The 26,893-nt window shown below is 44.7% G+C and overlaps 1 protein-coding gene across 2 annotated transcripts in view; it reads left to right on the forward strand.

Moving 5' to 3' along the window:
- Positions 1 to 26,893, forward strand: part of HEMK1 (HemK methyltransferase family member 1) — a 546,172-nt gene that overhangs the window by 388,093 nt on the left and 131,186 nt on the right. For both annotated transcript variants that reach the window (XM_069644061.1, XM_069644062.1), the window contains one exon: positions 11,948 to 11,997. In XM_069644061.1, coding sequence (XP_069500162.1) covers positions 11,948 to 11,997 — 50 coding nt within the window. The remainder of the gene's footprint in view (positions 1 to 11,947; positions 11,998 to 26,893) is intronic.

The following is a 26,893-nucleotide window of genomic DNA, read 5'->3' on the forward strand; positions in this document are numbered from 1 at the left end:
AATGAAAATAGTATTAAATATAAGGTGCAAATAACCATTAGTTGAAAACACTTGCAAATGTTATTCTGTGTAGTTTTAAAATCCGATCTCAAAGCAGGCTCTCTGCAGAAGGAATGCAGCCTGTGCTAAAGGTGACTACAGGCAGGCTGGCAGAGCACACAGTGGCTGAGCAGCTGTTTCTGTTCATCAAAAGCCCATGCAGATTAAGAATAGCAGAATGTACGTGCTCATGCACACAATGCAACAATATGTAAAAAATAAGGGGTTTGTTGTAGTAATTACTGGACCAGATCAAATATAATTATGTTGAGTGAAGTGATGAGAAAATGGCGGGAAGATGTGTTTATGGATGAATGTTTATAACATAACAAATGATGCTAAGTAAGAGCACAATGTATTACTGCATAGACAGCATAATCTTATGTAGCTTGTCCCAAACGGAACCCAGCCATGCCATAAGGAAGAACTGCAGCATCCCTTTTAAGGAAGAAGAACAGTTGTGGATGAGCTCTGCCGGTATCCAGTAACCAAGTCAAGAGTATTTAAGCTCCAGGCCCAGCACCAGTCTTCAGGATCTGGGAGCCAGCCAAGGAAGACCGAATTCTGGTCAGAATCCTCTGCCATTCCCCCCAATCCTCATCTTTGTACAGATTAAAGTTCTGTTATCTCTTGCAGACTCATGGCCCTAATTCCCTAGAGGGGTGCATTTTACATCATTTTACATCTGTGCCTTGAAGATGAGTCTAGAGCTTTTCCAGGCCTCTAGTTGCTTTATTAATGTAATTTTTAGAATTCACCACGCTCTCCTGTGCATTGGTTTCAGGGTTTGAAACCTGTTTTGGGCTCTGTTTCCCGACCTCCTCCCGCCCTCCTCCACCCCTGATTGGCCTCCCAGTCCGGTATTGTATGGCAGGGGCCCAGCCCTGCAGCACCTTCGTCGAGCCCACTTTGGAACGGATAGAGTGGATGAACGATAGAGTGGATGGAAGCATGGGTGTCGATGGAACGGTCGGAGTGGATGGAATGGATGAAGTGCATGGATCTGATGTAGTGCTTGGAACAGATAGACTGGATGGTGTGGATGGAATGGGTGGAGTGCATGGAATGGGTGGAGTGCATGGAACGGGTGGAGTGCATGGAACGGGTGGAGTGGTGTGGATGGAAAGGCTCAAGTGGATGGAACGGATAGAGTGGGCAGAATCGGACGGAGATGGCGGAACAGTTTATGTAGATGAACGATCGAATGATGGAATGAATGGAATAACTAGTAAACCAAATGAAGAACCAGGTGAAATGTATGAACGAACAGAGTGAATAAAACGGATAGAATAAATGGTTCAGATGTGCGCTCGATCTCAAGCACCTTACTGAAAACCACCATATCACATCACCATGCTTACTCTCTCTTATACACCACCACTCAACTAGAACAAAGCGATACTATGACACATTCGGTATAGCTGTTTTGATACTAACACCTGACACATACTCCTCATCATCCTAATTAAACACAGCTGGCTCAGCACACCCACTAGCCTATGCGTCTCCTCAGGCCTAACACAGCCAGAAATCAGTCTGGGTATCACCGCACCAGAATGAACACATACTCCTGTTCTCCCAACCACCACACCTACCGCTAAGAAGCAGCTATCATACGAGTGCCACACCAGCTGCACACATATCCGGTGCTCCCAGGCACCTTTTGACTCTCCCTTTCTCTCCCTCTACTGACTTGAACTACGGTTCCCGAGGACGTTCAACCTACCAGCGCCTTGAGATCATACCAATGATACATAAGGCGCTATATAAATGCAAAGTAACATAACATAACATAACATTTACTCTGGTGTAAGTGTGATCAGGGGGGTAACCCCACTTTTAAGGGGTACAAGTATGGCCTACCTTGCAGTGGTGACAACCCGACGTGTTACTTAGTTTCTTGCCCCTGTAGTGATCACACTCCTAAATCAAAAAACCCATGTATCCTGAGCGACTTTAGTAGAAGCCATTTTAAAAGAAATCCTTTCTGCTCACTGGAGCCAGGCATGGCTCCAGAATTACAGACCAGCATGGGACTTCATAACGGAGGGAAACTCGAATGAAGCACGCCCAGGTGACGATACTCTTGCAAGTGATAACAAAATGGGAACAGGTGTGTATGGTATTATGGTGATGTGAATGGTATTATGTGATGTGAATTATATTATGGTGATGTGGATGTTGTACAAGGTCAATGAAATAGATGGAATAAGACTTTTTGTGATGCAGTATTGGTGATGCAGTATAAAATAGGACTTTTGGTGATAAGGAATAAAATTGGATAGGATGGATTGGATTGGATTTCAGGTGATGTGTAAAGGAGTAGATTGGATAAAAAAAGTGTATTGAAATTGTCACTTATTTCTGTTTTTCTACTTTTTATAATGGAAAGGGAACCTCTGCATATATAAAAGACTGAAATGAAAGGGATCCCCAGCTTATAAGGACTGGGAGGTAAGGGATCCTCAGCCATGACAGGTTGAGAAGGTAGTACCACACATTATTCTTCTTATGACGATAAAATCAATAAGTGGTATTACAACAGTAGTGGCTCGGTATAAGGAATGGGCCTGGATGGTAGTCAATTATTTTGTATATTTTCTCTTGCTGTCTTTTGTGGTAAAAAAGGAAGGAAGGTGGATGAGTAGTGGTGTGTGTGTGGATAAAATCAAAGTGAGACAAAGTAAGGGGGTGGAGGGAAAGCGGGTTGATCTGTATTTTTGAAGCATGTGCAGCATAGCAGTAGGGTTTAAGTGTAGCATAAGGGATGCGCGCAACATTATGGAGGAAGAAACTCCAATAAAATACATGCATAGGGTTCTGCCACTGTGCTGTGACAGAATTAATGAACAATTGATAGTAGAAACAAAGGAAGGGGGGACTTCCTGCTCATGGCCAGAGCAGGGCTCCGATAATAGAAACCTGCTAAAAAAAATGTCCATCTTTGTATCAGCAAAACATAAAGTGAACAAGTCCCAAAAAAGAAAAGAGATTCTAGATCTCTGTCAATTAGTTGAGGATTTGGAAGATCAGGGAGGTGAAAAAGAGATCCAATGTAAGGGGATATACCCCGTAATGCCTAAACCTGCAGTAGGGTATAAAAATCCAGTCTATAAGCCTCCAGTTGTGGAGAGAGTGTCAACATGATTATCAGGATTAGCAACTGGGCGGGGGGGCTTAAGAGCTTTTGCACCTCCACATAACCCATCCACAGGCTCCAATATGCCCATAGCATTGGTGTACCCAGAGGGTCCACAAGTAGACATTGTCAATGAATAATGAACTAAGAGCATTGAGGGAACGGTTGGTCAGGTTACAAGAACCTGAAGAAGTATCTCCAGAAATAAGGGTACCAATACAGAAAATGGGGGATTGGAAGTCAGGAGATTTTTGTTTAGATTTATTTATGTTGAAAAGTTGATGGGCAGAGGGTATGGACCGTCCTGGGACAAGAAGTAGACCAAACAAGGGATAAACGAGGGGAAGATTAAGGTGGTAGAAATAATGAAGAGGCAGAGCAAGAAGGAGATCAAGGAGAGGAGGTGGCGAGAAACCCGTCCCTGTCACAAGAGGCAGTGAAGAGGGACAGACCAAGAAATAGACCAGATTTAATAGTTAAAATACTAAAGGGGTAGAAAACAAAATAGATAGGCAGATGCCTCTAATACATAAAGAAATAGGGATAACGCATTATGTGCCATGGCCTCAAATGGACAAAACTTATTTGATTAAAGCTCTCCCCCAGTTTATAGATGGAGCTAGTAAATGGATCTATGAATTTGAAAAACAAACAGCAGGGGTAGCCTTAGCACTAGGAGACTTTAAGGGTTTACTGGTCACCGTAGTTGTGGACCAGGCTTGGGTCATATTGGCAAGGGCTGGGTTAAGTCTTGCAGATAATGAAGATGATGGAGCAGACTTTGAGGTTAGGGTAAGGGCAAGGGTACGGGATGCCCTACAAAGGATGTTACCAGATACCCCTGACTTACATTCTTTAATGCAGTGCACAATGGATGATGATGAGGACCCGGTTAGGTTTATTCTTAAGTTACAGGAAATGTGGAGAGTTGAGACAGTACCATTTTTCTATTTTATTGTAAAAAGGGGACTACCAAAAGAGGTCCAGAAGGCACTAGATAAAATTGTGGGAATTGAAGCCAAAGGGTGGGCAGAGATACAAAGTATAATAGTCCACAATTGTAAGAGAATCAAGGAGCGGGACAGGGAGACAGCCCAGAAGCAGCAAACTGACGAGGCAAAACTAGTGGAAAAGAAACTAAGTAAGGTTGTCATTCAAGCAACAGGGAAAGGACAGGAGACACTCAACAAATTGGGAATGCCACAATTGCAGCACTATGGGGTGAAGGAGGACAGGGACAATGGACTGGGGGGCAGTACCCCAACCTACAGTGGCAGTATGAAGGACCACCAAGGGGAAAAGGATTTCGAGGAGCAAGAGACTTGGGAAGGGCCCCGGGGAGGTGGATTGGGACCATCGCAGTGCTGGCATCGCAGGAAATGGGGGCATTTCACAAGGGAATGCAGGAGCAGGCCTGGGGTGAGATTTAATTATGGGCCATCACCTCCAGGGCATGGATTCCAAGGGCCTCAAGGAAGAAGACAACAGCAATTTGGGCAAGGGGGTCAAAATCAGTACTCCTATGGGGCTGACAGGTAAGGGCAACAATTACAGCTGAGTGAGGAAACGCAGTTTGACAGGGGGAACAGGTGCACCTTTCCAAGGAGTTGCAATGGCGGGGGCGGCCCTTTTTCATTCACCGGGACGAATACATATTCTGATTAGGACAGCCCACAGAAAACACTTGCATGTCCAATCCTATTGATAACCGCACACCCGGAAGAGGAGCCCTTGGTGGAGGTGGGATTAGGAAACAGGCAGTTTATATTTATGGTAGGTTCAGGTACAAATAAATCATGCATCATGGAGGGGAACTTTCCATTATCGGGTAAAGCTCTTTACGTGCAGGGATTCTCTGGGGTTATTTCTACAGTTCCATACACTGAGGAGCTGGATATAAAAGTGGGAGGGGAGGTAGTACAAGCCCACATGTTATATTCAGAGAGTTCCCCCGTGAACTTGTTGGGTAGGGTTCTGCTCAGTACAATAAATCTAACTATTATTCACAGATCAAGGGGTTGTGTGTTTCACTCCATGGATATCTGTAACTCAAGCAATGGTAATAATCAATGCAATAGCAAGGGAGTCAGTAGTACATGGGGTTCCTGTGGTCCCAGATATATTTTTTGTTATTGTATTAGTAAATGCAGTGCCTCAAATTGTGACAAAGTGTTGGCAAGTACCTACAGATTTTATTGTCCGACCCAGGGTTTCACCCAAGATGGTGGCAGGGACAATATTGTCATTAGATTTACAAGGACACAATATTATGTATAGACCCGCAGTGTGTTTAAAGAAAATGACTGATGAAGAGTTATTTGAGGACAGTGAACAAACTGGGGAGATTATTTTGGAAATCTGCATCCCCTGTCATATCATGGTGCAGTATAGCGAGGTACAGTGATCCCTTATGGCAGTGGTAACTCAGATGTTTTTATTTTTTGAGGAGGACATGCGATAAGTGCCAGCACAATTATGGACTTTTAATCCACATGATGTTGGGTTACTGAGAGATGTGACCCCAGTGCAAGATTACATTGAAGTAAGGTGCTTAGCACAGATCATCCAGTATGTGGATGATCGGTTGGTATGTAGTGAAAAGGAACATCAGTGCAGAAGGGGTTCTGTTGCATTATTGTAATTGCTGGATCACAAAGGGTACAAGGCAGATAAAAAGAAGCTACAATACAGCCAACAGGAGGAACTATACTTGGGACAACTCATTTTTATAATGGGGAAAAAAATTCATCAGATATGATGGTGGCAGTTCGCACGGCCACTAGGCTCAGTACTGTGAAGGAAATGTAGCAGTTTTTTGGGCTTATCTAATTATTGTAGTGCATGGATCCTAGACTATGCAGTCTACACAAGGCCACTGTTACAAAGTCTCAGGGAAGGACAGAGGACTTAAAAGTACATTTGAATTGACTGACAAAATTACTAGTCAATTTGAGGACTCAATCTATTTGCACAGCCCCTGTTTTAGCAGCTCCGGATCATATATAGGAGTTTTTATTTTCCCACTCTGATGAAAGGCTCATGCATTGACACAAGGAGACATATTATTTGGTGATGGGTCGCAAATAATTGACCAGGGGATGGGACGGAAACACACAGGGGCGGTAGTGGGACACGGTAAAAGGGGTGGGGGAGAAATAGTGACCACCCCAGTAGAAAGCAAGACCATATTTCCATGCACAGCATTGCCCATATTACATCTGGACCATTATCTGGGGAACTGATCAGCCCCAGGTTTAAAGGTCCATATGAGGTGGTGTTCTGTACTCCTCTCACCATCCGTATGAAGGAGTTAGATATTGGGTGCATCTCTCGGATGTCCTAAGAGCACCTGAGACAAGGCAAAGTTTAGTAAGGGCATAGCCAAAGAAGAGACATTTTTGAGAATCCATGCCAGGGTGGTGTGCAGTGGCACACGCCTGTTTTTTTTCTTATTTCTTTCTTTTTTCATTTTTCATTTTTTCTTGTTTTTTCTTTTGTCAATTTTTTTTTTTTCAATTTTTGTTTGGGAAGTTCCAGGACACGATCGGCCCTGGCGGGAAAAGGTCTCCCTCTTTCCCTCTCTCCCTCTGTCTCTATCTCTCTTTGTCTCTCTTTGTCTCTCCTTTTCTCTCTTTTTTTTCTCTCTTTCTCTCTCCCTCTCTCTCTCTTGCTTTCTCTCTCTCGCTCTCTCTCTCTCTCTCTTTCTTTTTCTCTTTCTCTCTCTTTCTTGGTAACCTTTTTTCTCCTCTCCAGAAATAAGCAAAGATGTCTGACTGACCTCTCTGTTATGTAGGGATAAATTTAATAAAGATGCTATTTAGTCTAGAAATGTAGTAGTATTATGATGTTTTGTAGGACACTGGTCATGGTTGTTGGGGTGGATGAAGGTATGTTTGTTATATGGGGTAGCCATATAAAGGGTGGGAAGAAAAGTTGGAAAATAATGCTAGTATAAATATATCTATGAAACAAAAACACAAACACAAAATGTCGCACTTTTTACCGGCCACCCCTACAGGTTTTCTTATACAAATGAACCAGGAAGTATGAATGATGTATGATTTATGTAAGGGGTTGGGCTTTGACAGTATTTCTGACTTTCAGAATGTAGAAACATTGAATAGCTGGTACTCTGGTATGCGCATTACAGGAAGGAATATAATCAATGAAAGCTGTTACCTGTGTGCACTTATCCCGCACACATCAGGGGCTCCTAAAGTTTTTAGTTCCACATCCAGTCCCAATTACAGAGGCACAATGATTGGTTCCTCTTGCACTTTACAGGATTAAGGGCACATTCCAGGCACATAGTGTGCAGTTGAGGAGCATTGATCTAGACCCAGCGTTATGCAATGGCAACACAAAATATCGCCAGTGTCTACAAGGACCATATTTCTCCTTGGGAGGTTACACAAATGACAATGACAAATGGCAGGGCACCCCAGTGATGTGCCTGTTAGATGGGCTGACCGAATACAGTGGAGAAGCAATATCCCAAATAGAGACTATGTGTGCGCAAATATGGTCCCAACACATGACAAGGCTGACACGGATAGCAACAATGAAGAAGCCAGTGTGAACAGATTGAGCCAAAAACGTTTAACTTTATTTTAGCAATGACGGAACTGTTCCTGGTGGCGCAAACACACAGTGCAACCACACTCGTGTGATCCCTGGTATGATGAAAAGTACGTCAGCGGTGATGGTTTACTACTGGGTTTGTGGCCGACAAGCCTACCTGCGACTCCTACCATCTTGGAGGGGCAAGTATTAACTGGCCACCCTGCACTCTGTGCTACTAGTAATCATGGAAGAACACCTGAAGGGAGAAGAAATGCCTGTAGAGGTGCCAACAGCCACTCTAGCACCTAAAGAAGCAGAAAGAAGCTTGCAGATCACACAAGAATTTGGTATGCTGTCAGAAAAAGGACGATTTCAACGGCGCAGAAGAAAGAAGAGATCAAACTGTCTCAAAAGACTATTCCGCACTGCTCAGAGAACAACCTGACTTTTTTAGCCCAGCAGAGACTTTTTTTTATCTTTTGTGGCTCCTAGGGTACAAGCAGCTTCTGCACTTTTCTACCTCGGAGGGTGCTGAGAATGCGTCACTATCCCACATCATCAAGGCGGTACACAATCTAGGTTTTCAAATGAAGAAAGAAGGTGTTCAGAACGCAGATTGGCTACCGCTTGCCCTTGATTGGGTCCCGTCATGGCTGGGGGCAGCAGTAAATGTACTGATTCCTGTGATTGTGTTTTTCTTAGTTCTCTTCTGCACATGCCGATGGAGTCTCCGATGATGTGTTCCTATAGTCCCTAATAGTGCAAAGATGATGTTATCAATTGGGGGTTCTAAAACACCTTGCCATACAATAAACAGCAAAACTCAATATTTTTGGGGTTGTAAATATGTGGGGTGGGGATGAGTTTGTTACTGTAGAATTAACAAAAGGGGGGAATTTTAAGGTGCAAATAACCATTAGTTGAAAACACTTGCAAATGTTGTTCTGTGTAGTTTTAAAATCAAATCTCAAAGCAGGCTCTCTGCAGAAGGAATGCAGCCTGTGCTAAAAGTAGACCACAGGCAGTCTGGCAGAGCACACAGTGGCTTAGCAGCTGTTTCTGTTCATCAAAAGCCCATGCAGACTAAGAATAGCAGAATGTACGTGCTCATGCACACAATGCAACAATATGTAAAAATAAGGGTTTTTTGTAGAAATAACTGGACCAGATCAAATATAATTATGTTGAGTGAAGTGTTGAGAAAATGGCGCGAAGATGTGTTTATGTATGAATCTTTATAACATAGCAAATGATGCTAAGTAAGAGCACAATGTATTCCTGCATAGACAGCATAGTGTTATGTAGCTTGTCCCAAACGGAACCGAGCCATGCCATAAGGAAGAACGGCAGCATCCCTTTTAAGGAAGAAGAACAGTTTTGGATAAGCTCTGCCGGTATCCAGTAACCAAGTTAAGAGTATTTAAGTTCCAGGCCCAGCACCAGTCTTCAGGACCTGGGAGCCAACCAAGAAAGACTAAATGCTGGTCAGAATGGTAGAGTCCTCTGCCATTTCCCCAATCCTCATCTTTGTACAGATTAAAGTTCTGTTATCTCTTGCAAGATAGACTCATGGCCTTAATTCCCTAGAGGGGTGCATTTACTCTGGTGTGAGCGTGATCAGGGGGTACCCCAATATTTAACGGGTAAAAGTATGGCCTACCTTTCAATAGTAGTTTTCGAAAGGTGATGAAGTACCAAGTTGAAGCAGCAAAGGCTTGTTCAGTCAATTTGGCTTTGGATCGGTGAGGGTGTGGAAGGAGAAACTTATTTTGTTTGTATAAGGAGCCAGGGAGTCTGAGTTACATTTCTTTTATAATTTGGGTGATAGGAGGAAGGGAGTGAGGAATAGGAACAGGGAAGTAGAGGAAGGAATGGTCAGAGGTAGAGGAGTCAATGGAGGGTGGGGTTGGAGCATGTGGGCAGTGGGCCGGATAGACCTAGTCAAGACAGTTATAGAATTTGTGCGGAGTTTGGGTATGGTGGGCCACCAGGGAGTAATCAGAGAGGATGAACACAAGTTCAAAACAGTTTCTTTTCTTACAATTCCAAAACAAACCGCCCAGCCGAACTAGGCAATGAAAATTATTGGAATATGATAGATTACAATCCTTATTTAATACCTCATATATAAGAATAGATACCAGCCTGGCTGCCTTAAGGCGACAGTCATCTTTTACATGTGAAACAAGCATGTCTACAAATTTCCTTTTTTACACAGTGCTGGGCAAAAATTTCAAGTGCAGGATTGGTGTGCTTTTTGGAGAAACATTTTATCAAGTGGAAAAAAGTAAAGCCAAATAGGCAAATGTTCTTTTGTTATTTTTGTTAAAGTATTTTATTTGTTCCGTGATGCTTTACAAAAATGGTGATAGTTTTGTTTATGAATATACCCCTAATGGAGAAGTAGGACTAAATTGTTCTTTGAATTCTAATGACAGTATGAATGCCTGTTTTTTGTGAGACTTTATGAGGATATCTAGGAACAACCAGATACACACATGTTGCTCAAGCAGTTAAGATAGTGGTATTTTAGTGGAAACTTTGCCTTTAAAAAGCATGTTGGGGTGAAACATGTGTTGACATTTGTACAGACAGTAGACTTTGTTAGTACCATCTGGAATTTGGACTGGGCATTTGAACAGGCTATTGGTGTTGACAGAATTAATTTAGTGTTATCTGGCTTTTGTACTGACCAAATGTATTGTTAATGCCACTTTTGGCAGCATTTACTGAAATTGTTCAATTATTAAATATAATTATTTAATATTGATATCTCTTACTAATACTATTGTTATAATAATTATGAGTCCGACCAAATGGTGCAAAAAGCAATCTGAGGACGTTGATACTTGAAGGATCATGGGTACTTGTTCATATACAATAGAGATAGTGTGACAGGAACAATGCTGTCAATGCCCCTTTTCGATTTCTATATGCAAACAAGATGTCATATTCTGCACTAAGCACTAGATGGCAGCCTATGCAAAGAGTGTGATTCTAAGCAGATACAAGCATTAGAAAGACGATTACTGTGTAATTAATATTCAACATGTATGATATATAATAGTATAAAATATATGATGTATATTATGTAATTATGTAGAATTATATATAATTTATATTATAATGTTATTTGATATACTCATTATTAATTAACAAAATGACCTATGTTTTGTACACTAAACATATCAAAAGAACATCCAAGCTCACTCAGTTTTAACTTCCCGAGGTCTAGCGTGAGAAGCTTCTGGAACAGTGACATAAACTATGCAGGTAGTATATGCCAGGACATAGAGTAAAGGTACTGGGAATCTGGATGTAAATACACCTCTGGCAAACACAATGAACACAATTCTTTTTAATCTAATCTGATTTTTTGCTTTTTCTACCGCACATGACATAGGTAGTATAATATCAAGCATCACACAGCAAAGCTATCACTTCAGTTACTTGGTGCTCCAAGTTCTACCATAATTGTCCTTTCTATGAGTGGCTACTAGATGACTATTAAGCACCATCCATAAACCTAAACTATTGCATTGTAGTACAGAAAGGAGAGAGATGAGATGCAAGAAGGGACTCACCGCTTGTGGGTATTATTTGGTTATTTACCCATCCATTGACTGTCCATGGACAAGCTAATCCCTATGCCAATTTCCACCCACTACCTGTTCCTCCCTGTCCAAGATGCATCCTCTAGGGATCTCTTTCTGCTAGCTCTGTCATCCAGTAACCTCAATCTTAGTGTTGTAAAGGCCTGCAGGTGGTATTTCTCAGTAGTAATCTGAGAGTTAATGGTGTCATTGCAGCTTTAATGTAATGCAACTGGTGTTAACCAAATGTGCCTTCTCCCACTTTATTTATAAACTAGTATTAGAAATGCCAACAGTTTTGATGTGTTCATGTACATTTAGTGCCAGACTCTGCTACTATATGCCCTGGTACTGGCACCATTTTCAAGGTGCTTCCATTTTATGGCCAGATATTACCGTTATGACAGTGCCTGGAAATGCCAATCCGATGCCTACACAAACGTCAAAGAGGTTGGCTTTGCTAATGCTTGTTTTTATTAGTTGTTTGAAAGATTTGCATTTGTATAAAGTATGAAGCTGGACCAAAGAAGAGGGTGAGGTGTATGGGTTCTCAAATTGTACTTGTATATTTCTCAATGTATTACTTTTCTTACTTTCTTTTCCTCTTCTCCAGGCTACATCTTGCAGACCGGATTCAGATTCTGCATCACAACATCCTCTCTGGTAAGTTTCATAATGCTACCACCCATCGTGTCTAGTTGCATTCCCTTTAATACCCTAGTTGCACAGCCATCCACAATGTCTAATGAAGTTCTGTGTCATTCATGAACACAACTCCCAGCCATCGGTTCTGGTAAGGCCTGTGAGAAACCTAAAGATGTCTCACCCACTAGTCCCCAGGGATTTGTCATCCAGGTGGCCAGGACACGGCCACCACTTTTGCATCCAGTTCCTCCCGCACTGGTCCACCCCCAGGATCACCTGGGTGAGGGGTCTTTGGGGAGTGGGAGTCGGACACCGGATGGCGAGACACGGTATCCCCATCCCTGTAACACCTTTACCCCATCCTACCAGGTAAGCTACCTAGGAACTCAAACCCCGTTTCCCAACACTAAAACTTTCTCACAAACGGCTCGCTATGAGAGAAAACAGACTAACACTCAAGCTGTATGCCTGACATGTCCCAATGGTCAGGCTGGGTCAGGCAGTTACTGACCATTACACACACCTGGCTTCCATTCCGCTTCCCAACACGGATAAAAGGCTGAGCACGAGAGCACACTCTGAGCGAGGCAAATCCCACAAAGAAGCAGCAGCTCCAAGATGACAGTTTAATAGAAGGCGAAAGACGGCAAAACCTAACGGGATCACAAGGAGGGAAGTGCCCTTGACCTTGTCGATGAGGAACCGTTACTTTCATGAACCTTCGAGAATTGAAACCGTAAGACCAGGAAACAAGGCTGAAGAATCCTGCATTGCGTGTCGGAGGTAGTCAAGGCGCAGAGAATCGCCTGCCGCCGTGGTGCTGTCTTGGCTCCTACAACATAGCAGCATCAGTGAAGTTGGCACAGCCGGTGAGTTGGGGGGCTGATACCAGACCGGTCTGTGCTGAAGCCAAGGTTGCAAGCGGCAACATTGTGTAGTGAACGCTGAACCGAATATTGTATGAAGCGTATGTGATAATCAATGCAAGTCAAATTTAACAACCGTTGAGTGATTGAACTTTGATGCCAAGATAGGATACCTTAGACAGAGCATTCCAGCACCACATGCGTGCTCATTTGTAAGTCTCTGTAAGGTATCCAACTGAAAGAGTGACAAATATTGTGAATCGAAGTGGTCCTGCAACGGGTCAAGCAAAATCCTGTGCACAATCGAAAGTCTTCGATGTTAATAGTGTAAAGAAAGTTACTGACAAGTAGATGAAGTTGGTCCGAGATTTTGGTGAGAGCAAGTTTGTGTTAAAAAGTTCAATTGAAATTGTTCCGAGCCCGGTGGAGGGAGACTAATTGAACATTGCGTTAAGAGGATCTGAGCCCGGCTGAGTGTGATCCGGGGTGAACCGTGAATCACCCGAGAAATTGGGTATGTGAATATCCTACGAGCATTGGATGTATGAATATCCTACGAGTATTGCATTAAGAGAATCTGAGCCCAGCTGAGGGGGACCCAAACTGAATAGTGAATCGCCTGAGAAATTGAGTACTTGTAAAATCCTAAGAGGAAAAGAACGGAATGTTTGTTTGTTGCATCAGGCCCTCTGAAGGAAGAGACTTTGAGAGGCAAAGAGACTTGGACACGAAGGCCCTGATGCTAATAAGTGAACTGTATCCTTGTGCTAGAGAAGCCAGACACTGTGCTAAGCTCGAGTGTACTGGCTTGTCCCTTGCTGAAAATGTGGGGAAGGGAGCCCAACGGTCTGAACATCCTGACATATAATTTTGTGAACACTTCTTTCTTTCTTTTTCATAACACTGTTTCCCACACTATATGTATTTAGAGGTAAGGATTGGCAATAGGTTTAGCAGCATAGGCCTTTTTATTTTGACCAGACACCATTAGTACGGCGTTATCTTATTTGATGGTCATAGCTTGCGCTGTAGATTTAGGATTAGATGAGTGTTTTTCAAACCCTTTTGAAAGTTCAATAAACACCTTTGAACTGTGGTCATTTGTGTCTGTCTTGCTGTTAATACCAAGCCTTCCTTACACCAAAGTGTCCCTGTATTTCCTTCATGTTGCATTTGCCCATCTTATCCAGTGAGACCTGGTCATTCCTTGAGGATTTACTAGTCCATCATATGCAATGAGGCAATGTTGTTCCTTCATGCTGCATCACCACTTATTATATTTAGCAAGGCTCTCTGTAATCCCATTACGATGCACCCAGCCTCATCATATCTAGTCAACGTAACATTAATTCCCTCAAGGTACACCGATATATAATAACAAGCAAGGCTCCTATTTGTTCCCTAACGCTGCACCAAGGCATCCCATGTAACAAGGCTTGACATAATTTCCTCATGGGTTCCCATTCTTACTGACGGGCTTTCATTCCCGTGTAAATTATATCGATTAGGGTTTCTTGCCATTCCCTTGTTTTGTACCCACCAATGCTCTACAGTAAAGCTCACTGGCAGTCAGTGGCATAATGCAAAATGTGGGGGCCCACTGCGAGCCATACTGAGCAAAACCAAGGGCTGCACCACACTGCGTGCCTGCCTGGACCACTGTCAGGTGTCTTGACCCACGTTTGAACTATTATGCTACAACATTTGGTGCTGTGGGCTTAGAAAATCCAAGATGGCGGAAAAGCCCACATTTGCGCCAGAATCCAGGAAAACCGCGCAGTTTTGCGCACACCAAAATGGTTGCCTGACCTGCCACCCACCAGTGCGAGCGTGATGGGCCAGAAGCGCCATGAGTGAAACGTGGTGCCAAAGGAAAAACATCAGCTCAAAAAGCGCTTTGAAATCACATTTGTTTCTCTGAAATGCAAGCAAAAAATGCCTATTTTAAACATTGCAATATATTCAAAAATCTCACTGAACACCAGCAGACATTTGACATTTGTAGTCTTGTGTGCATACAAAATCTGGAAAGATGAAGAGCCTAAAACAATGTTTATAACAAAACTGGCTGAGCTATGGATGTCAGCAGCTTAAGTGAAATGGGATTTAAAACCACTAAAATCGAAATGTTTAAAATAAATGGGTGACCTACTTTTGAGTGTCACATAGGTTGCAACTGTTTAAATGTCATAGTTTTCAACTTAGAATCAGCGTTCTAGCTGCATGTGTAAAAATTGTAAGTTTGATTTGAATGAAGAAAACTGGAACAAAAGTGACATTTAGCTGAAGCCTGGCTTGAAGAGATTGAATTCTGCCCGGCAACTACCCCCGACAGGAGTGGAAACTTGTTCAGCAACTGCATTCCCAGGCTTCGCCTCCCTTCTGCTGCACCACCAAAAGGAGATCACACCTCTCTGATTGAATCAGAGGAGGGGCACCTGGGACTGCTAGGGAAACAGAACAATGAGCTTTCCTTGGCTCACGCAAATGTTAAATTAGGGGGATCGTAAATGGCTTCCTCTTGGAAGAAACTAGGAGGAGCAGTGCCTCTGTGAGCAAGCTGGGCTTGGAGGAAGTGGAAAAACCAGAAATTCCACCATGTGCTTTGGGGAACCACACCCCTCTGGGCCAGAGCATAATTTTAAAAAGATGGATAATTCATAGTACCAAATTGTCAAAATGATATAATATCATTTATTCTTGTGATTTTTCTGTGCACATTTTAAGAGATGTTAGGACTCCGTGGTATGTTCTGGGGGGTAGTAGCAGAAAATAAGTTATTACTCCAAATGTCTGTATGTTAAGAATCTGACACTTTATCATCTAATGACCATATTCCTTGCGCATGTTTGTGTAAATTCTGGAAAATGTTATAGGTTGTGTTCTGGATGAAAAGGGCAGAATTCTGTCAGAAGTGGATACGACATCTTACAAAGACAGGGATCGGATGATTTGATGCTACAGAAAATATGTTAACTGGACATATAATAGAAAATTTGTACATAAATAAATATGTATTTGGATCAAAAATAGATTTGTGTGCAAATGGACAAGGGGAGGATCCTCTGACCCATAAACCTACCTCATCACGATGACACTCCATTCCTTCCCCCAATCAAGGGAGAGCGGAGAACTTGGCCAATGATAAGTTGTGAGGGGCAGGCTTAGTTATGCCCACGCACACACCCACTTTCTGAAGACATAAAAGGAGCCACTGAAATCCAGGTAGGGATATTCACTTTCCACTTCAAACTGATCTCTTGCGAAGCATTTTGCCGGACCAGACAATATCCAGAAGACTCCAGAAACAGAACTTAGAATCCAGACTTCAGAACTTGCAGCAGAGAGGCCTAGTCCAAAAGCTGAATCCTTCTCAGCAGACCTCAGAATCCAGCCACCTAACCAAACTATCCAACAGCCGGACGAGCTGTTTGATTCTGGCTAGAACCCTGTGCCAGAACCCAGAAAGCAGAGCTGTATCCAGACTGCTGTATCTAGTGCCGAGACCAGAACCAGAGATCCAGAACCGCAGACCAGACCCAGACCAGATCGCTGTGAGTAGAACCAGTGCTAGAGACCGTCCCGTGGCGAGAGAACCGCAGCCAACCTGACCAGATCTTGATGGCCTATTTCAAATTTATAGTGTGAGTACCCAGCAAGAACTGTGCATAGTCATCTATTAGTTTAAAATAAGTTTATCCCATCCAATTCAACCTGCCTAGAACTGCATAGAAATCGTGTGTCCATTCTGTGATTTCAAACCTGTGAAAGTGTCACTTGCCATTCTGAATCAATATTCCATTTCTGAAAATCTACCTCCACAAAATTGTCCGTATCTTTGGAACTTTCATTTTAAAGCTAAGATCCTAAGCTGTCCAACGAACCCAGAACCAACTTTCTACTCCTCATAGTTCCGTAATCGCGCTCGACGCATTCGGAAAAAGTGCTGCGAATTGAAAACTAGCTCAAACTTCTTCACCTTTCAAAAATAGCTGTTTTTTGCTTTGCATTGCTGAACTTCGTTTCCAACCTGATAATCCCTCATGAATCATTGCTAGTGTTGACCTGAACTAATTCAAAGTAGCTGTCACCTACCCTGAATCTCCTATAGGGAATAAAATCATTTTTAGCATATTTTCACTCCATTGCAAATCCCATGAAAAGTATTTTTGCCTGTGTTTAAAAGCATACCGGTTGCTCTAAGCTTGCTGAGGGGAACTGAACATTGAATTGCATTTTGATTGTATTCCTGAAAACTGTGTGCTCTCCTTCCATCTCTTTGCATTGCATAGGGGGAGGGGGGTGAATTGCCACAAGGGGAAAAGTGATTATATTATCTCCTGTTGAAACCATATCAGTTTATTCCTACGCTGCATTCTTTTCCATGTTTGCATTTCCTTGAAATTATAAAAGTATTCTCAGCTACCTTATCCTTTCTCTACCAACACCTAAGTAATTGCAAAAAGTGTGCCAGTATAATATTATTCATTGTTGATCACTGTCATATTCATAAGAGTGCTATCAAGTATTAATTTATTGATAAAAGTGTGATATATATATTGTTTAATTTGCAAAACAAACCTACTTCTGGCTCAGTGAGGTGAGGGGGATTCAAAGAGAGGGGCGTTATACAAGGGTTTATCATCCAGATTTATGAACTAGTCATACAAATATATAAATAAGGGCTTCCCTTGGGCATCCCAGACTAGGCACTGACTTAGTTGGAGTACTGAATTGAAGTCGGTTAACAGAGTGGGGGCTTGAGCAGGGACATCTGAATTAGATCTACCACTTGTGCAGCTTGATACAGTGTGCTAACTGATAGGATACATAAATCCTGTTGGATCACCACGCTGTACTACACTGTAAAAACACTCCTCAAAGGAACGCTCTGTTTTGCAAAATAAAATACAAACTTCTGTAAGTCAAGAAGGAAATCAATTTTCAGAATGACGACTTTGGTAGATATCAAAATAGCCAGAGAGCACCTCTTACATAAGCTATTTGTGAGAGGTGAATGGACGGAACAGGACCAGAATGTGTGGTTGCAGGCAATCGTGCAACAGGTCACTGCAACTGGGTCAGATAAATGGAGAGATCAGGGTCCCTTACATGTGGCCCTAAGTGAACTATATATGGCCCCTAAGGCCAAGGATGAGCACAACAAGATTGCCAGGGTAGCGGCATATTTATATTTATATATGGGAGCCATACAGGACAAATGTGCTAAAGGCCAAGATCTGGCAAAAAGGCAACTGATGGCATTAGAGAAGGCCCAATCTGACCTGGTCTCTTCCGAGCAGAGGCTGCAGAGGAGCCAGGAGTCAGAAAATGATAGTAGGCAGTATATCATTAAAATAAAAGAGGACATGGGTATCCTGCAACAGGAAAAGTCTGACCAGGATACCAGATTTCTGGCCTTGCAGAAGGAGTACCAAGAAGGTTTAGACGACCTACTGCAGAGCCAGAAAAAGCTGGAGCAACAACTGGACTTCAATAGGGCATGCGCAGAGCAGGTAGTCACCCTGCAAAGCCACCTAGATAGGGAGAAGGCAGAGAGTAACAAACTGATTCTGAAAGACCTGGATATCCACACAGAATTTGAAGAAGAGCGCCAGAAAGCTGGGGCCCTTAAAAGCGAGAGGGACGACCTGGCGGCACAGATTCTGGCTCTTAGTCAGGAAAGGGACACCTTAGGCCAGGAAGTCTGCCAGTTAAAAGAAAAAATTGAAGAAAATCACCTGGCCCTCCAGGGACTTGGTGACCTCCAACAAGAGCATCAGAACTTGTTAGAGCACACCAGGAGGGTGGAAGATGCTCTGGCAAGAAAGGAACAGGCCAGTAGGGATGGGACTCGGGAGGTAACCCTCCTGCAGCAAAGACTGGCCCAGTACTCCAGGACCAACCAGGAGGCACAGAGAGAGAATGACACTCTCTGCCAGCACAATGATAGGCTCCAGCAACAGATAGCCATGCAGGAGAGACTGATAGAGTCTAGTAAGGCCTTGACTGAGGAACTGAAAGCACAGGCTCTTGCATGGCAACAGGGAGCAGGGACTGGTAGAGATGAGGATCGCTGGAAAAGGGAAACACCTGAGCATAACCTCAGGAGCCCTAGTACCAGAGGCCTTCACCTCTCCCAGTCCCTGGACTCTGCCACCCCCATGTCCCCTGGCGCACATGAGCACAGGGCCACAGGGATGGCAGATTACTATTCAGCCAAAAGTATGGGGCTCATAGGCCAGTACCACCCAGGAATGGATGGGCGGGCATCCGGTATGGGCACCTAAGTACAGTGCAATTTAGTGGGGAAACCCAGGAGAGTAGGCCCACTAAGGGCATCCTGAAAACCTCTGCCCAGTTAGGTCAGTGGGGGGGTACCCATCAAATCCTGGCAGCAAGGAGGGATCTGAAGACTCCTCTGAGCGTCACAGGACACAGGAGACCAGGTCCCCACATTCTGCCAGCCATTCCCAGGCTCGCAGAATCCGGGAAAACCTGGAAGATCAGATGGGCACCTCAGGGAGCAGCGCTTCTGAGTCAGAGGATGAATGGACCAGGGTTACCCGAACCAAAAAGGCCAATAAGGCAAAAAGGGCCTTGCTTAAGGACCCCTTAAAACAGATTAAGGCAATGAGTGTCATCACCCCTTATCACAAGAACGCCAAGTATTCTGTTTGGGAACACTTGGAGCTTTATGAGCAAATGATGGAGACTTTCCATTTGAAGGACAGCAGTAGCTGCATTCAGTATGTCAAATGGACATTCTCCACAGAATACTCCAGTTTCTTTGCGGGGCTGGAGGACCAAAACCATTCAAGATGGTCCACATATATGGGGGCCATCTTGAAACATTTTTCTGTTCACAGAAATCCCCAAGAGGCTCGCAAGGCAGCCTACAATTTGCAATGTGGGGAGGATCAGGCCCCACAAGAAGTTGTGCAGGAATTGAAGCGTGCCTTTGCGCAGACTACCAGAAGGGTGCGCACGGACAGTAAAGAGTTTGTAAATACGTTTTTCAATGCCTTGCCCAAATACATCATGACCCAGCTAGTGAGAGATTTTCATGAGAAAAAGTCACTAGACTGGGTCATTGAACAGGCCACCCGGATCTATGAGGTGAAGAAGCCCATAGAAAATAAAAACAATGCCCAGAAAAGTCCCAAACCGACCAGCACCCCTGCTGCTGCCAAGGTGGCAGAGGTAATGGTTGCCCCCATTTTAGATTTGGAGATGGGGGGGGGGGCTAAAAACCTGCCTGCACCGATTCTCGGGCCAGTCACAGACAGGGAGTCAAGGAGGTACCCCCACAAATGGGGTCCCTCGCTCCCCTGACTATGTAAGTCCCCGCTACAAGGGAAACCGACCCATCCTGGGTTATGTGTGGACTCCTCCAGCCCAAGGGGGGGATCAACCAGGCACCCAACCCGGGGAACTTCCCTCCTAACTTCCCACAGGAGGGCAGAAATTTACCAAACCCTGGGCAGAACTTTTTCCCCAGGTATCCACCCAATTTCCAGCCCCAAAATCATCCATCCTTCTTTCCCCCATTCCCTGAGCCCAGACAACCTAATCCGGGAGAGGGGAGGCCAAGGGCGGAGGGCTACCCAAATCTTCCCAACCCGGGGTACTACCAGAGAAGGAATATCTACCCTTCCCGGGATCAGCCCAGGGGAGAAAATAGAACCCCGTATCAGCCTGAGCGGATTTCCCAGTTAGAGCGGCAGGTCCAAAATATGGCACGGGATCTGGGTCATATGTTGAGGGCTCAATAGAACCCTCAGACGAGCATGCCGGCGCAGAATGCCCCAAACTCTGGGCCTGGTGCTCCAGAACAATGACGGGGGCAGCACCCTGATAACCCACTGGTTCCCAGGGAGGAGGCACAAGGGGAAGGGGGGTGTAAAGCCTTGGTGGAAGCTTCCTTCCCCACTTGTAAACAGCCCCTGGAAACCCAGGAACCGGAAACAAAATCTCCTACCCCTGAAAGTCTGCCACCCAAGGAGCAGAGAGGAGGTAGGAAAAACAAAGCACCCAAACAGACCCAGTTTGTGGAGGAGGTACAGATCTTCCAATTTGAAGGAGAGGGATCCTCAGAGGATCCTGGGAAAAGGATCTTCTCCTTCAGAAATTGGGGAACTCCTCCCAAAGAAAAATGGGTCCCAAGGGATTCAAATCTAGAGTGGGTAAATGTGAGGACTGAGCTAGTGCCGCCCATCATCTCATCCCAGAACCAACAGCATCAAAATCCCCTGGTTCAAACACATTCTGGTGACTGCCTCCAAAAAGAGGGGGGGCAGCCCAGAACCAGGGGAACTCGAATATCCTATTTCAAGTTGCCAACTTTTTCTTGCAGATTCCCATGACTCCACAAAATTCTGTCCAAATCTCTTCTCTCTCAATGTCCAAAACAAAAAAATTAGCCCACCAGTTGTCCAAAAATGTGCATTATCTGTGCTCCCTTGAGGAGAATGAGGGAAGATACTATGCCCCGGTACAAGTACAGGGGCAGGGTACAATTTTGGCACCGGTGAACACTGGATCCCAAGCTACCCTTCTGTCCAAAAGGGCCTTTGATGAACTAAATGCAGGAAGGGAGGAGAATTACCGAATTCCTCTCACCTCTTTTCCTGGACAACTTCAGAACTTTGACGGGAAGGAAATTCCCGTCAAGGGGAATGCAGATTTGGACATCAAAATTGGGCGACACAAGGTGAAACACCCGGTCATGATAGTGACTCCAGAGGGCACCCCTCGTTTACTAGGGAATGACCTCCTGAGAAGGTTGTCACCCCTAATAGATTGCGTAAATAAGGTCCTCTGGACCCACTCTAGCCAACCAATAAAATTAAAACAGAGCGTCAACCATGTTAGTTTAAACGGCACCTGCCACATTTTGTTGTTGAACAAAAATCTGACCAAGTAGAATTTCACTTCCAGAACAACCAAATTCCAGACGTGACAGTAATAGCAGTAGGACAACAGACTGGTGATGGGGGGTCCTCTCTATTTCTGAAAATCAACCTTCCTTCCAGTTTAAGGTGGTATTCCACACTGGAAGGAAACACTCTGAAATTCTTTACTAATCCACAATCAGACATTCCCACTCCAATAGTCCAGAAAGAGGTGAACTCAGCTCAGAGCCTGGCTGATATTCAGCAAATTGGAGAGCAGTTGTTCATCCCCGTTCAGTTAAATGAAGGGAAGGACTCTGTTCTCGCCCGAGTGTGTGTGAACAACGGTAGGAGCTTCATCAGCGAAGCCATGTTCTGCCAACTCCCAAAAGATCCAGCCATTCCCACATTCAAACTGATAGACAAATGGGAAATGGATCTGGAAACGCCCAATTCCAAACATCTCCTGCCAAGCAGGTGTATGCTCAAAATCTCCATTGGCAACAAGAGCATAGTCCATAATTGTTGGGTCGTGCGAGACGTCACTGCCGCCTTTTACTTAGGCAGTGACATTCTCAATCGCTTTGCCATTAGTTTGGACCTAATAAACTTCAAAGCTTGGTCCCGATTAGCGGATAATCCCATGGGCTTTGATGATCCAGAAAAAGCATTTAGGTCAGCTCAATTGCTACCTTATGCAGTTAAAATTCAGATTAAAGAGGAAGTCACTATCCCAGAAAGGACCCGACAATTCTCCCTGGAAGTGAAAGTTAAAAGAGGACAAACATTGAAAAACCCTGATGCTTATATTCATCTAAATGCTTCTCTCCAACAGCAAGGGTTGGGGGTAAACCCAACACCATTATTCAACATAGAACATGACACCATTCCAATAGAGGTGGATAACAGCGACTTAAAGAGTATTACTCTAGCCGCAGGCACCATTATTGGAATGACGGTTGATGACTGACATTTCTCCATTGATTTAGGAAATGAACTGTTAGGACCAATCCCCAAGGACTGTTTTGACAGTGACAGTGATGACAACCCAACACCAGACAGGATCTTTACCCTGCATGGGGGGAACTTCCAGGTATACACTTCCTGCCCTTATGGTAAGGAAGCTGTGACTTTTGACTTCAGAAGGGATGAGGTGATTTTCCAGGTCCATGGGGGCTGCCTTTCCCACCTGAAGCCTCCAGTCCAAATCAGCACCCTGACCAGGGACTTCTCCACCCAGCTGGAGGAGGCCGCAGAGATATCAAAACCAGAAGTCTTTCAAGGCTTCAGGCAGATGGTTGAAGAGAGAGTCAATCTAGCTGATGCCTGTGTGACTCTGGAGCAGAAGCAAAAGTTGAAACAAGTTTTCTTGGATTTCCAGGATCTCTTAGCGGTGGACTCATATGACTGTGGTCGCACCGACATCTACACAACAATTCCCACGGACCCTGGCATGACTCCAGTGTTTGTGAAGCAATATCGTTTGCCTCTCGCATCCATGGAGTCCCTTACTGAAATAATTAAGAACCTTGAGTCCCAGGGAATAATCCGTCCAGTACCCAGCACCTTCAATAATCCGGTGCTGGGAATATTGAAGCCAAACGGCCAGTGGAGACTCTGCGCCGACCTTAGGGAGCTCAACAAACGGGTTCATACTTCCCGATGGCCTCTTCCCTACATTGACCAAGGGCTGGCCCAGATCCAGGGGTCACAGGTATTCACTGCAATAGACCTGACCAATGGATACTGGACCGTGCCTGTCAGTAGGGAGGACCAATACAAACTGGATTTTATCTTTGGGGGCCAGCAGTACACCTGGACCCGGACTCCTTTCGGATACCTCAACTCCGCCAATGAATTCAACATTTTCCTACATAAGGCCATGCCCGACCTGGGTGCGAGGGGTAACCTGGCTTATGTAGATGATGTCCTTATCAAAAGTTCATCTGTGGAGGAACACATAGCGGAGATCCGTTATGTTCTGACACAGTTGAGGGCCGCCGGAGCAAAACTTTCCTTTCAGAAAGCACAGTGGTGTAGAACCCGTGTTAATTTCTTGGGGCATGAGATTACTCCTCAGGGTCTCTGTCCCCAGGAAAAGAAAGTGTAAGCACTTCAGAAACTGAAAGACCCCACAACTCTGCGGGAACTGAGGAGCCTCCTTGGACTGACTAATTACAGCAGAAAGTTAATTGAGGGCTACGCAAAGATCACCAGACCCCTGATTCATCTCTTGAAGGGGGGGTCAAGTGGGAATGGGGTCCAGAACAATCCGAGGCAGTAAGACAGCTTAAAAGAAGCCTCTCACAAACGCCTTGCCTAGTTTACCCTGTCAGAAACAAGGAGTTTTTCTTGGAGACAGGGTTCTCTAATACATGCTTGACTGCAGCATTATATCAAAAGCATGACAAGGTCAATAAAGTAATCTCCTATGCGGGCAAAACTTTATCCTCTGTGGAGGAAAAATTCAACGACTGTGAGAAGGCGCTCCTGGCAACGGTGTGGGCATTGAAGAATTACCGCCCGTTTATCCAGGGGGAACACATCATAGTGGAGACTCCACACCAGCCTATGCAATATCTCCAAAGGGACAGAATCCGGGCTGGAAATGTGAGTAATTCCCGAATTACTTCCTGGATTCGGTCAATGCAAGGCTTTCCTGTGGAGGTCAGATATGGCCAAAACAAGAAGATTCCCCTCGCGGAAGGTCTGGCTGACTTGCATGATTGTGCCAGAGAAAACTGTCTCGAGGACGAAAGTCTAAAAATCGAGGACAACATGGAGGCATACCTTAATTCTCCCCACAAAGTCTTTGAAGAAGACAAGTGTGAGGGAATGCCCACTGTCTATGTGGATGGATGCGCTTACCATGTTGACAACAATGGGGAAAAAGAACTTGTGGCCGGCGTAGGGAATGCATGGGTGAATGAGTCCCCAGAACCCTCCGCTGGATACAAGATTGGTCCCCGAAGTAGTCAGGTGGCAGAGTTGATGGCTGTGCATCAGGCTATCCTCACTGCTGTCCAACATCAACTCCACAAACTGGTCATAATCACAGATTCAGATTATGTACGGAACGGGTTCGTGGAGCACCTGGTTAATTGGAAAACCAGAGGCATGTTATGTGCTAATAACAAACCCTTGAAACATGGGAAGTTTATTCAAAACATTGATGATCTGGTCACCGTGAATGGGATGACCATCTACTGGAAGAAGATCAAGGGTCATTCCAAAGTAGAGGGACCAGACAAAACGGGAAATGACTTAGCTGATCAGCTGGCCAAAACTGGGGCCATTCAAGGTGATCTAATAGAGATTGAGTCCCTGTTGGGGGAAATCCAGGTCACTGCTATCACTGGTTCCCAGAAAAATGCTCACAATGATCTTTCAACTGCACAATTGAGTAAGGAGACCCCAGATGCTGATTTGATCACGGCTCAGAAGGGGGATCCAATAATTGGTAAGTTTTACCAACACATTGAGTACCCTGAGAACTTTCCCCTGACGGATACCGATAACATTGGGAAAGAGGACCTTAGAGTGTTGATGAAATGTCCAAAAATGTTCCGAATCCAAGACGGTTTGCTAGTAAAGAAATCCCAAGCTGGCCATGATCAGCGGGTGGTCCCTACCTCATTCCAAAGCCTGATGTTAAGTCACGCGCATGATGCGGCCACCGTCGGTCATAGGGGGTTTCATACAACACTTGAGATCTTAAGAGAGGTTGCATACTGGCCACACATGGGGCAGGACCTCGACCAATACTTGAAGGGGTGTCTTGTGTGTGCACAATTTCAGCCAACATCCCTCACCCACCGTGCGCCTCTCCAAAAGAGGGGGTTGACACTGCCATGGTCAGATTTGCAAGTCGACTTCATAGGCCCCATGATTCACTCCTCTAGGGGAAATAAGTACATGTTGACGGTGACATGCTTATTTACTAAATGGGTGGAATGTCTCCTGGCCCCCAAACTGCAAGGCAGAAACAGCAGCTGCCCTGATGATCAACCACATCTTTTCGCATTTTGGTCTACCCCAAAGGATTGAGTCAGACAGAGGAGCCACTTCACCAGCGAAGTAATGACTAAGATGTGGGAGATACTGGGGGTTAAAAGGAAGCTACATATTGCTTACCGGCCATCCTCCTCTGGTGCAGTGGAGAGATACAACAGAACCATTGTGAGCATCTTAAAAAAGTTTGTGGCAGATTCTGGGCCAAGTTGGGATATCCAATTACCTCTGGTTCTAATGGCCATCAGATCTACCCCTTCATCTGCAACTAAAATGTCACCATTTGAGCTGATGACTGGACGCAAGATGGTGCTTCCCCAGCATTTGCTCTACAGGACCCAAGAGCAGACACTGATTAATGCCTCCACAACTCATGAGTATGTGGAGAATTTAAGGAAACACCTTCAACACGCTTTTGCCTATGCTCAGCGAAACCTGGAAAGATCAGCCGAGAGTTTGAAGACTCACTACGACCTGAAAACTACCAGAAAAGAATACAATGTGGGAGACCAGGTGTATCTGTACAATTTCCAAAGGAACCAGGCCAAACAGCGAAAATGTCTGCCTACATAGAAGGGACCTTTTGAAATTGTAGACAAGATCTCCTCAGTCGCCTACAAGATCCGCATCCCCAAAGGTAGTTCGGCGGAAGGGGAAGACAAGTGGGTCCATATAAATCAGCTAAAGTGTTGCCATCCCAGGCACATTCTGCAGCAACTGGAGGAGTCCTCTGCAATCCCAAAGGGGGCCGCTCCAGAGTAATTCAGTTCCAATCCTAAATATTCCACATATAGCCTATAACATTCTATGATTCTTGAATGCAAATGTCTCCTGATGTATAAAATGTATATGTTCGACCCACCATTAATAGTGGTTGGGAAATGTCTACGAATATGTTTCTGCCGCTTTGCTTTGTCATCCTAGGAGAGATGAAACCATGGAGACTGACCAAGGAGGATGACCCGGGGACCAAGAGCAAAGATCCGAGGGGCCCGGGGTACCGCCCGAAACTCCCATCAGGACTGGCGGGGAGAACCGATCGATCCACCCTGATGGAGGAAAAGATGCTGAACTGTGCCATCTGCGGAATCCGAAGATGATGCAGACCTCCCAGCGCGTGGGTCAAAACATCCTTTGCACCCG

This window comes from Ambystoma mexicanum, chromosome 2p (genome assembly GCF_040938575.1).
Source record: "Ambystoma mexicanum isolate Mex_15411 chromosome 2p, UKY_AmexF1_1, whole genome shotgun sequence".
Classification (NCBI taxonomy): domain Eukaryota; kingdom Metazoa; phylum Chordata; class Amphibia; order Caudata; family Ambystomatidae; genus Ambystoma; species Ambystoma mexicanum.